Source organism: Crocodylus porosus, unplaced genomic scaffold (genome assembly GCF_001723895.1).
Source record: "Crocodylus porosus isolate Cpor-Errol unplaced genomic scaffold, CroPor_comp1, whole genome shotgun sequence".
In the NCBI taxonomy this organism is placed as follows: Eukaryota; Metazoa; Chordata; order Crocodylia; family Crocodylidae; genus Crocodylus; species Crocodylus porosus.
The window spans coordinates 50,381,163-50,394,063 of record NW_017728909.1 but is presented as its reverse complement, the minus strand read 5'-3'; the positions used below and the strand labels follow the sequence as shown (position 1 = coordinate 50,394,063).

Here is a 12,901-nt window from a genome sequence, read left to right as displayed (position 1 = left end):
CGCTAGAGGGATCACAGCTACCCCTAGGCCCCACGCCGTGACAAACTGAAATGTCTTAAGATTCTGTTTCAAAAGGTTACTACTTTGTGCAAACATAAAGAGCTACATTTCCTGCTTCTGAATCTAGACTGGACAAAGAGGAGAGGGATCCCCTCAGGAAGCCAGTTCTCAGTGCCCATTTTTCTTCCCACCTAAATGCTGCTGTAATTTGCAATAGATCATGATAGATTCCCCAGGGAACTAGACCATCCATTGGCTGAGCATAGCTAGAATGCAGTGTACTAGCTACTCTTTCTTCCCTTGCTGAAATCCCTTGTGCTTTAGGAGCAAAGTTGCTGAGTTTTAAGACTTCTGGGATTCCTTTATACTGGGAGATTCCCTAGCTAGGGTGAATATTCCCTCTGAATTGCCTGACTGACACAAGCAAAGAATAGAATTTGCCCCAAAGATCTGAGGATCAAAAAAGAAACAAATTACCAAAAAGCATTAAATGAATATCTAATTATCTCTTTTAAAACAATAAGTAATTCAACCCACCAATACCCCACTTCAAATTTAATTGGACAAATGCAGAAATTTGATAGTGTTTTAATTTTGACTGCAGAATATTCTGTAAACAACCACATTTTGCACAGTTTTATACTGTGAACGGTAAAGGAGCTAGTTATTTATGGTAATACACCTAAAAAAAAAAAATCTCAACAAATTCTGTATGTGGATATAATATTAACAGCGCAATTGGGTGGAATGCTATGTACAATTCATCTACTACATTTAACATCAACATTTATATGACTATACATATCTATGCAGAAGGGTTGCATGCAACATAACAATATTAACTTACATTTTCTTTTAAAGTTACATAAAATACAGTTAAAAAAGTTTCAATCATCACAGACTTCTATGAACACCAATGAGATACATGAAGAAACATGTATTAAAATCTTATCAAAACCAGCAAAAATGTTGACTGAGGTAAAGTTAAGAGTAAACAAGCATTTACCACATGACTGTGGGGATTATAAAGCTGTCCAAATCTTCAGCAAGAGAACAATGTTTCTATTTGTAACAGGCTGTTACTCCTTGATACTCTGAAGGAGTCTCAATAAATGAGACTCAATGACCTGTTGAACTAAAGTGGAGGAATCTGGTTAAGTAGTTCCCAATGATTTCCAAGTCACTGTCTGTGTAGTATTATACTGGCAGATACCAACTTGTATATTTTGATTAGATTATTGTAGGGGATATGAAGTAATGTCTCATGAACAGTTCATTATATGGTGCTCTTATGTTAACTTGATGAATATGCTGACAGAAGGCCAATATGCAGAGACAGGGTATGAACACAGGCAGTTTATAGTCTACTACAGGGTGTTGAACTTATTTGCCCCTCCCTCTGGCTGGATCCAGACTGTGGGGCTTCTTGTGGGCTGGATCCACACCCTACTATCATAGCACAGCGGGCGGCAGCAGCAATAGCAAGAGACGTGTCTGGAAGCTGTGGGAGTTAATTCAGCCATTGCTCACCCAACCACCAAAGTGCATCCCCAAAAGGACTCCATATCCCAGAACTTGGTGATAGGCCTCACTCACCCCTGTTAATATAGTCCCCACACCCTGGAATCCCAGCTGCTCCTGGAGCCCAGTGGGTCTGATGCAGGCCATACATCTGACACCCCTGCTCTACTGTAAATGTCAATGGCTTATTTTATGGCAGGGCATGAAGGTTTCTGGCTCACTAGATCTAGAGTAGGAGGAAAAGTCACATTTGGTAGGAAGCTCAGCAACAATTTCCTTGTTTAGCCTCCAAAGATTGAACCACCTGCATTTAATTCATTCATATAGTTATGAACTCCACCACAGGCCTGGAGGCTTGCAAAAGCCATACATGGCACTGTTTACAGTTCTTTGATTCAATTCATTATCTAAACCAGTGGTTCTCAACCTTTTTAAACTCCAAGGCAGCTCTCCATAGCAAATGTGAATTGAGTGGCACCCCTTTTCAAAAACTAAATTTGTTACAGGGTTTGAGGGGCTGGGCCATGGAGCGGGGCAGCCAGGGAGGGAGAGCCTGAGCCTGCCCATATCTCCTCACACTTTGCTTTATTTTATTATACTTTCTGTAGCACCCATCAAAGGATCTCTTCAAAGGTGCCCTGTCATCCTGACTGGCAATCACTGGTCTAAACAGACAAAGATTTCACATGATTCAGAGGCTATATTTTGCCAGGAAGAACCAATGGAGAAAGACTTTTTTTTTTTTTTTTTACTCTCCATACCACATTAGCAGGAGTGAAGGAATTGTCCACATGCATCAGAAAATGTTTATGGTTTCAGTTGAAATGCTATTTAGAATAATTCATAAAAGCTGACTTGAACTACATTTTAAGTCCAAGTTAATTGTCACTAGTGTGACAGTGGAGATCTTGCCTGGAAACTAAAGCAATGGAGTACCCCACCCTCAAAGAATGTTGGACCTAGGCTGAAAGTCTAAGTGATTTGGGAGATCTCCAAGGCAGCTTCAGCCAATAGGATCTTATGCACTACAGGACAGATTTTAAAACTTCTCCCCTGGCAAAACCCTTGAGAAAGCACAGGAAGTATCACTGTCAGCCCTCCTCTAGGAAAATTCCTGCCTACAGTACAGCTACAGCCATGTGGGCCTGCATGAGTCTACAAATTATATTCACCTGCAAACATGGATCAGGCTTGCTGATATTCTCTCACTATTGACCCGGGTTCATGAACTCCCTTTCCAGTGCCAGGCCTTGTAAGCATCTGTCTGGCTCTCTAATTTATGTTTTAAGATGCATATAATAGCACACGGTGTTACGCTTAATATTTTATTGGATTTTAAAAGCACAAGTCAAGCCAACAGTGTGCATTTGAAAAGGTAAAGGTTATTGGCTAATCTGTAATGAACAGAAAACAACATCCTAACAGACTCAGTGATCTGAAGGCCATTTGGGATAGCAACATTGTTTTGTAAACAAGGAGCAATAAAAGTAATCAAAGTGAAGTTGTCCTAAATACTCACCACTCCGATGGCCCAAAGCAACAGCTAAATCCATCGAATTGTAGCCAGAATCTGTCTCAATAGTTGGGTCGGCGCCATTTTCTATGTAAAACAGGCAGAAAATCAATTAAGGTATGTCAACAGTTAACAGAACCACACGAGCAGCAATTGGGTACTTAGGGGTTTCATAGCCTAAAGTTACTTTACCCAACAGGATTTTTACACACTTCACGTGGTTTCCATGCACAGCATACAGCAGAGGTGTGCCTCCATTCTGCAAGAGAGGGAAAATGTCTCATAATTCTTAGTAAAAGAACACTGAACGGTTCTATAAAAAATAAAAATAAAGATGTGTAAGTGTTGGTTGTGAGCCCTGGCTGATACAAAGTAGCTTGCATATATCTATGAGACTCTTGAGTACAAGTAATCATATGCAGGTCACCAGCATTTTCCTAACTCAAGTTCTATATGAATTTTATAGAACTCCCAGAGTAGTCCTGTGAAAAGTCCCCCCCTGAAATAAGAACTTCTGCACAGAAAAGAAGCCTCTCATGGTTCAGGCAGCACGACCAAGATCTGTGTTTGTAAATATTTCATGGCAGATGAAGAAAAGGGACCACTGTAATTTGGACTTCAGGGGATTTCCAGGGAAAGCCTGAAACTTAGCATTTCTCTGAAAGCCCTGGAAAACTGCAGTTTGGCTGGAAATGGCCTGAATCCACGTGGAGGGTGGAGAAAACAAAATGTAAGGAAAATAATAATAATAAAAAAAAAACCAACCTTACCTGAGCTGCAGAGAAGAAAGGCAGCAGAGCCCTAGGAACACTGTGGAAGCCCCACTTGTTTCCAGGGGCAGCCTAGTACAGGCTGCCAGGGCTCAGTTGATTAGGTTGTTCGATTTCCCCATTTGGCTGGGAGTTTAAAAGTCCTGCCAGAGCAGAGCAGGTGAGTACTCCCTGTCCTAGGGACTGTGGGCATTGGCATCCTGGGTGCCTGATCCCACAGCCAGGCATGGGGTACAGGGTGCTCCTACTGCAGGGGCTTTCCCCCTCACCTAGCATGGCTCTTCCTAGCCTTGCTTTGTTTTGGGAGCATGGCTGCTCCATGCTCGCTTTCAATCATTAACATGGATTTTGCAGCAGTGGATTTTGCCTGAGGGTTGGTGTTCCAGAAAAGTCAGCATTCAATAAAAGTTGTTTAATAAAGTTTGTTTTATTATGGTTTCATTAAGAATTTTAAGTGGTAAACTTGACTTAAAACGGTGAGCTTTACTTTCTTAAAACAGCTGAAGAACAGGCCCCCGGCCCTTGCACTGGGAAGAGCCTGGTACAGCCCTGGCCCCAGCCCAGTGGCAGCTGTCCTCCCCACCTTGGACGAGCCACGATTCCATCCTGTGCCTGCCCTACCCCAGCTGGGCAGCCCCAGCCCCAGCCCCACTCTCTCCCTCACCACGGGGGGGCCTTGATCTGCCCTCCCCCCTTCCCTCCCCCATGCCTTCCACCACAACAGACTTACCAGCTGCATGCAGCTCTCCAAGCTGCAGGGCTGTACTCCTCGCTGCCTGTGCTGCGCTGCAGCTGTGTGCATGCGTGGGCATTTATCGGCTACATCTGGCCAATTTCTGATACAGTAATTTTTTTTAAAAATTGGTGCTGATCTGATTATAGTATTGGTGTACCTCTACTTTCTGTAATGGGGGCGCCAAAACTGGACACAGTACTCCAGATTTGGTCTCAGCAGTGCAGAATACAGGGGTATAATTACTTCCATCCATCTGCTAGCAATGCTTCTACTAATGCAGCCCAGTATGCTGTTAGTTTTATTTATTCCATGATTTGGAGAAGGTCCTCAGTCTGCATGGCCCAGTTCTTGCTTGCTCCTATGGTAGTAGTGCAGTGTCTGTGCACCTGGCTATTCCTGCAACAGCAATGCCGTGGGGCTGCTTCTGTTACTGAATTGCAGGCTCTGTGGGGGTGGGAGCACCATTCTGGTGCTCCTGCCAAGTTAGCACCTGGGGCCAGGTGCCTTTCTCAAGTTTTGCTCCTGTTTACTATAAAGAACAGTTTTCTGTAGCTAGAATTACAGATAGTGAATATACTAGCCAGCTTTGAAAAGAACAAGCAACCCCACTCCCTATTTTAAGCACTGGGGTCCTCAGAACAACAGTCTTTGACTGTGCAAAGATTCACAGCCAATAAGTGAGACCAGGATTAAGCTCGCTTGCTTTTCCTCAAGACTTCCAGAATTTACTAAGAGGGCCTACAATGAGCTTTCACTACCCTTCCCATTAAGAGGTTTGTCACAGAGGCCTGGACAAACTTTCTCAGTCCTGCACAGCACAATCCTCCTGTTGTCCACACACAAAGCAGACTCCGAAATCTAAGGTATTTCTGAAGTTACCATAGTTCTAAATCTTGGAGCCAATTTCTTGACAGAGGCACACTAAGGTCATAGCACGTGAATTCTAGTCAGATACTTACCCAGTCATACTCATTCACATCAACTCCACAATCAAGCAGCATTTTGACAATATCCGTGTATCCCTTACTACAGGCCAATGACAGGGCACTCTCTCGCCCCTTCCCCAGAATTTGAGGGTCTGCACCCTGAAATTAAAAGAAACAGTGTTAATTGTGCATTCCCCACTCAGAAAATGTACCTTTTATTTCCCTAGCTCAGAATAATTAATATTGAGACTTTTACAGATGAACAAACATTTGTAAACTTATCAGTATAAGAAGAACTAAGAAGTAGATGAAGAACTGTGAGGAAAAAACAGTATTTTCTCCTTACATTTTGAAGCAGAAATTCTACAACTGCTATCTGTCCATGAGCTGCAGCCCACATCAGGGGGGTAAATCCTTCTTCATCCTTATGGTTGATTACGTTTTCTGTTTAAAGGAAGGCATATAGTTCAATTACCTTCTTTACCACTGTGCTGTCTGTGCCACCAAAATATGTATTTTATCATCATTTTCATTATGACTAGCTGGGATTGTACATCTACTTTAAGATCCCTTTGGCTTGACATCTACACAGAAAATTTCATTAATTCACTAATTTATACAGAGAATAAAAGAAATTAAACCTGATAGTCTGTTGTGCTTTTTGCCTTCTTACAAATAAAGCTTTATTTCTGTAGTGAAAATCTGCAGGTCTTTTGTACATAATGTGGACTATGAGTATGTTTAGAAGGAAGGATCCACTGCTTAAAAAGTAATAAAAAAGTTTATTTTACATGTGTGATAATGCATTACACAATCTAAAAGTGTGCTATCCTAAGACAGCAAGCCATTCTGATCTCTTGAATAAATAACTTTTAGAGCCACCTGAATAGCATAAAAGTTCTGCAAATTCAGAGAGCTGAAAGATTTTTTTGTGGAAAGGGTTAAGGGCAGATTCCTAGAGATGACAAATGGGTGAAAAACATCATTTTTTTGTGGATGGTTAGATGAGATGAGTGGGACTAACTTGTTCCTATTGGCTGTCTGTTTGCTGTTTTAAAAAAAAGAAGGTTTCATAGTTTCATAGGTGTTAGTGCTTGTAGTTTTTAGGTGCATCATTTTTACCAGAGGTGTACCGATACATTGGTCCCATATTGGATCAGCACCGATATAAGGACAATTGACGGTATCAGCCATTCTTTTTTTGGCTGATGTGGCCCAGTAGTGTGGCTGTTGAATGTGCAGCCGCAGCGCAGCAGGCAGGTGGCCAGGAGCACAGTCCAGCAGCGTGGAGAGCAGCCAGGTCTGGGTGGTAAGTCTGTGAGGGACGAGGCGTGGGGGGGGCGGGGTGCAGATTGAGGCCCCCGTGGCAAGGGACGGAGTAGGGCTGAGGCAGGGACAGGTGCTGCACAGCCAGGGCAGGTCACAGGACAAAGCTGCGAGCATCTTGTCCGGGGGTTTGGCTCCTGCTGCTGCACGCACTCCGGCAGGGCATGAGGGGTGTGTGCCCCCAGATCTGCATATGAGGCGAGGGACCAGATCTGCTGCAGGCTGGGACCAGGGCTGCACCAGACTCTTCCTGAGTAGGCGGAACTGGGATGGGGAGCTTTGGTGAATACTGGAGTGGCTACCAACCCCCTGGTAGCCCCCTTCCCAGTATCAGTACCACTGCTGCCTGCCAATGTTCACTCTAAGGTGTAGTGCTCCATGAGCATGCCGTTCAGTCTGTTCCCAAATTGGTTCCACCTCCCCCTTTTGGTATGTGCCACTTTGGTCCACCCCACAATTGGTTCCCCCCCACCCATGCTGCAGCTGGCAGGTAGGTGCCCATGAGTCCCCTGTTGTTTCGTGGCATGATTTTTTATTGTGGTATGTGCACAGCTTAGAGGGAATACTGCTGCCTGCCCCAAGCACAGTCTGGCCCAGCCCCAGCCGGGAAGACCCTGGCAGAGCCCCAGCCCCCAGTGGCAGCCCATGCTCAACCCATGTGCAAATCTGGGGGTGCACACCCTCTATGTCCTCCCAGGGTGAGTGCAGCAGCAGGAGTTGCCCCCTCCCTCCCAGATGAGTCGCTTGCAGCTCCCCTGTGCTCCGCCCCGGCTGTGCAGTCCCTGGCCCAGGCCCAGCCCCACTCCCTTCCTTCCCCCGGGGTCCTGAGTTTGCCCCCCCTGCCACACCCCTTCTCTTCCCCCACAACAGACTTAGCAGATGGACCTGCATATTGACAATTGGACTGTTATCGGCTGATATGGCTTGTTAAAAATCAGCCATCAGTATCAGCCCCAAAAATCTATTGGTGCATCCCTAATTTTTACCATTATTCAGCTCTATGATTTCCATGATTTTGTTTACTCTGTCTTCCCTTGCCTTTTTATTTGCTTTAGTTGCATTTGATCATTTTACTACCATGAAAATAAATTTTAGACTTATATGTTCATGTATAATAAGAGCTTAGTTTGGTGTTTGGCAATGCTGGTTATAGCTACCCATGTGAGTCAGATTCAGATCAGAGACATTGAACCAAGCTTGTATATTGTGTCGAGCCAGCCAGTCATTCTCAGATCTCTGTGATTAGTTAGAAGAAGGGATGCACAGTTGATTGGAAGCTATCTGTTAGTTTGGTTATTTTTCAGGATATTGCAATAACCATTGCAATGCGCCATTACACTGTAGGATTTTGTACTCTTCATGGATTTGGAATACTAGCCAGTGAGAACCTGGTTGAAACTACAATTGATTGCTGCACATGTTAACAGGTACATTAGAATTAAAGACATTTATTTGAGTGGGAACCGGTTTCAAACTAAAAATGAAATAAACACAAAGATGCTTTAACAGGGTGGATTTGATTTAAATCAAATATATTTAAATCACTGGCCAGGAAGCCTCAATTTAATCATTGTTTTCTACAAAAAGTGTATTCTTGTTGATATCCTTTATTCATTTAACTTCTTGAAACTTTACACTGTTAGAGAAAGGTAAGGGTTTGACTGTGTACACAAAATTGCAGAGAGACAAGAACGCTGATGAGCATGTAGTCAGGTCTGTCATCTCTCATCTCCATATACTGCTGTTAACAAGGATGTTATCTCTGGAGATACTTCTGGATTTGTATCACAGAGATGCTTAATGGGATCTTCTAGACCAGGTTTGTCTAACATATGGCCCATGGGCCGCCATGCGGCAAGCTGTTTTCTGAGGCCCAAGGTGCTGTGACGGGAAACTAAAGTAAACATTGTACTTTTGTTTCGGGGTGGGGAGGGGGGTGATGTGATGTGATACCACTTCCTGTGAGGTCTTTGAATATGGTTCACTGGCCCGCTGGGTGGTGATAAAAAGTTCATGATCTGGCCCCACATTCAGAAAAGGCTGGACGCCCCTGTTCTAGACCGAGCGCTGAGTCCCATTGGATAAAGCAGTTTTCTTTAATCTTTACTAATCACTAAAGAAGACTCTGGGACTCCCATAAGATTGGGCCCCTAATGTAGTCAATGGCCTGTTGTGACCTATTTATAAAACTTTTCTAAAAGGTCACATGAATATATTGTCTCAAATAGTATACAATTAAAAGTTATAATCCCTATTTCATGATGATATATTTGAGCTTTAACGTATCTTAAATTAAAACTATTTTTATATATGTTTGTTTTTTTAAAAGGCATCTTAAAAAAAGATTAAAAATACAGTTAAATTAAAAAATCTGATTTAAATAAAAAAATCATTTTTTTTAATAATTGATTTTTATCCACCCTGCTTTGATCATCTCCAAACTGAGATGTGCAGGTTCTCATCCATCTTGCTTCTGTAGATTACTCCTCCTGTAAGGTTGTTAAGTCTTTGATGCATGCAACTCTCACGAACGCTAATGGTTTTTGTTTACATCCAAGCTATAATGATGGTAGAACACACTGCTTGAAATGTACCATGGATCCAGAAAGAATAGATATCAGGAGTGAATGCGGTTTGTGACAGACTGGGGGTGTGAACTTTCTATGCAATAGATGCCTGCTAGTGAATATAAACATACTTTTACAAGGTTATAAATCCTCCACACAAAAAAGAAAGTTAAAAGTTCCTCAGACTCTCACCTTGTTCAATTCGTGTGGCCAAATACAACATTTCCCCCTGGGCAGCCAGCTGGTGAACAGACAGAGCTGAAAAGAGAGCACAATAAATGAATTAACATTTATAAATAAACATAAAGCCTGGTCCTGTTCTAGCTGGAGTAACTAAGCTCCTACTGGCTTCCAGGTTTCATTTCATATTGATTTCAGCTTACTTTCAGAATTGGAAAAGCAGTCTTTAAAAGTGGTTCTAACAAAGGGAATCATGTATCTTAATGGTTTTCCACCAAGCATCATAACATACTAGGACACCAAAAATACTTTCTCCTCTGGCTTGAAAACATTTTACTGTGATGTCCAGGTTACCATAAAATGGTTTTTTTCAGCTTCGCCTATAACTTAAAAGTCCCACTGCCTTTGAGAGATACTGCTTCAAGGACGTTTATCACATGAAAAGAAATACATTTTTGATAAACCAAAAACACAGTCTTTTTCATTTCTAAACTATTTTGCATTTTCTCCTGCATTTTACTTAATTTTTAAGCTTTTCTCACTTTACTGAACTAACTTAATAGAGAGAGAGACCAACTGGCAATTGTTAGACATAAGCAATGCTTCCTCCTTTGCCTTTTGTAAATGCTTGCGCTTAAGATCAATGTACACTGACTGAACACCAACTTGTTCAATATCCAAAGTATTCCATGAAGGGTGCTACCCAGTGAAGTCAGTGGCAGGACTCCCATCTGCTACAGTGGGCACTGGACCAGGCCTTTAATAAGTTTACATAATATGACCTATTTTTCCAGTGGGGTGGAAAATGTTTCCATTTCTCAAAAAAAAAAAAATGGGGGGGAAGAGTTACAACAAAGTGCTTGAATAACAGTAAATACATCTCAATCCTGAAATAGGGTCTATACAGGTGCAGCTCTGCCTGTTCGGAGCTCATTCTGAGATGGGGCCTGAAGGTGTTCTGGGGAAGTATCATATGGCCAGGTCTTATTCCACCTATTAGGCATCTATAGGCAAAATCCTATTTCACTCTACACACCTAAATAGTAGTTTTCAAGGCACATAATTGACAATTGTGGCACTTACACACAGTTTTCAATCCTACGCAGTGGCTCTGTACACATATACACTGAACAAGTGTAAGACACAAAATTCTATTGGTCAAAAGCCCAGGATTAGCAGGTGTTACATTGCACAGAGAGAGAGGCATCCCATATTTTAGCTGCAATAGCTGAGTGGTTAGGACATTTTCATAGGAAATGGAAGACCTGGGTTTTAGGTCCCCCACATCATAGATTTCATAGACATGAGATCATTGGGTCCAGCCCCCTGCCCAAGGGACAGGAAGTCAGCTGGGGTCGAAACACCTCAGCTAGGTAAGCATCCAAAAGGGATTTGGGATCATCCAGAAGGGAGTTTTTACAGCTGATCCCTGGAAGCCATTAAAGAGAGATATGTGCGACCTGGAAGATGTAAATGAACTAATGGGTGTGTGGCCCGGTAAGCTGGATACAACTATGAAAAGGAACATGTCCTGGGTTCTAGCCTAGTTCCTTGCTCCCAGAAGGGTATACATTTCCCTGTGCTCCACATTCATTTTATCCAGGAACTGCAAGATGCAGTGGGAGCTCAGCTTCAAGAGGACTGGAAGAGAGGTTTAGCGAGTATCTGGCATGTGCTGCGCCTGTCACTTCATTCGGCTGGGAAGTCAGACAGTGTAACAGATTCAAACCCCCTCTCAGCACTGGCAAGAAGGTGATCTAGCAGCAAGGCTACCTGTTATCAGGGCTATAGCATGACAGGCTCTCATCCCAGTTTTTGACATAGTGGGAATTTTGACAATGTTTATCAGGTTCTGTGGGTGAATCTGATATCTTTTGTTAGACCAAGTTAAATAGCTGGAAAAAAATTTTTTTAGCAAGCTTTCGGGTTTAAAAACCCTTCCCCAGGCTGAGGAAGTCTCTGCAGTTGGTGTGTGCTCTTCCTGGATGGAATGAATAGTAAAGAAGCCAGAGACTGGGCTGGTATGCATGCAAGACAGGCAGTCAATGAAGATGTAAATATGCCCCCATAGGTAACTGGGTATTCTTATCTAGCCAATTACCTGCGGGGGCACATTTCTCACAAGAAAATCACTCTCCCTCCAATCTCTGTTCTAATCATCAAAGGGAACTTAAAAAACACTTTTCACAGACAAGCCTATGAACTTCACTTCAATCTCCTGGATACAAAAAAATCATGGACTAAATATAGACATTTGATTTATGACATTATAAACTGCCTGACATCTGACTCCCCAGGTACCTCTCCACTATTTACCTGCTACATTCATCCCCCTTCTCTCTTTCCACCCTCACCCAGCCTGTCTCTCACCCACTGACTCTTCAATTTACATCTTCACTGACTGCCTGTCTTGCATGTATACCAACCCAGCCTCTTGCTTCTTTACTGTTCATTTAATCCAGGAAGAGCACACACTGACTGAAGAGGCTTTTAAATGTTGGCATTTAATTTGGGTTTTATTAATCATGGAAAAATCAGAGCTCCTCCTGCCCCCTTCACTCACCAGGACATGGGTCCAGCTGCAGCTGTCCCTCCTGCCACTTTGTAGTGCTGAGCAGTGCTGATATGCTGCTGCCTTGCCCCACTTATGCCAGTGCCCCTTGCTCCCAACCCACAGCCCTGCCCCCCCAAGTATGCAAGGAAAGGGGTGGGTTGGTAGGAAAGGTGGGGAGGGGCCACAGGCAACACTATGGGGGGTGGCACAGCTGATGCAGGGGTGGGGCATGTGGCCCACCAGATTTCTGCACCCACAGTGGGTGTGTGGGGCTGCAGCCAGGCCGGAGCAGCTCCAAGCAGGAGCTGCCTCAGCGGTCCAGTGGGCAGGACCTGGCATGGGAAGCAGCACCATGGCCGCCAAACTGAGGTATGGCAGCAGTGGTGTGGAGTTGTGACCTCCACTGTTGCTGGGTGGGTAGGGGGCACCTCAGCATGGCAGCCACAGCACTGTGGAACTCCCTCTTATGCCAAATTCTGCCTGCTAGGCCACGGAGGCAGCTCCTGCCCAGAGGTGGTCCAGCTCAGCTGCAGCCCCACACCCCACTGTGGACACAGAAGTCTGCAGGGGGCAGTGTCACTCTGGCCCTCTCCCCAGGCAGTGTCTCCCAGCCACCCTGCCCAACTCCTGAGAGTACAGGCACCAGCCTCTCCTGCCCCCCACCCAAACCTGCCTATTTCCCCCACTGAAGAGGCAGGTGTCTCTGAGCAGACCCTGCTGGTAACATCACAGAGCCAGGCTTATCAGCAGCACTGAGCACAACCCCAGCACCTGGACACCTTCCCCCAGTCTGGCAGGCACCCATCCC

At 44.0% G+C, this 12,901-nt stretch overlaps 1 protein-coding gene across 3 annotated transcripts in view; it reads right to left on the bottom strand.

Moving 5' to 3' along the window:
* Positions 1-572: 572 nt before the first annotated feature.
* The window catches only part of ANKRA2 (ankyrin repeat family A member 2), a 21,004-nt gene continuing 8,675 nt past the window's right edge, over positions 573-12,901 (bottom strand). Inside the window, exons 4-10 of one of the 3 annotated variants that reach the window (XM_019532262.1) lie at positions 9,552-9,617; positions 6,491-6,514; positions 5,813-5,910; positions 5,500-5,625; positions 3,227-3,293; positions 3,041-3,121; positions 573-1,135 (exon numbers count right to left, since the gene is read on the bottom strand). In XM_019532262.1, the coding sequence (XP_019387807.1) occupies positions 1,080-1,135; positions 3,041-3,121; positions 3,227-3,293; positions 5,500-5,625; positions 5,813-5,910; positions 6,491-6,514; positions 9,552-9,617 (518 nt within the window). In that variant the 3' untranslated portion in view covers positions 573-1,079. The remainder of the gene's footprint in view (positions 1,136-3,040; positions 3,122-3,226; positions 3,294-5,499; positions 5,626-5,812; positions 5,911-6,490; positions 6,515-9,551; positions 9,618-12,901) is intronic. The other 2 variants (XM_019532264.1, XM_019532263.1) reach the window with 2 other exon arrangements.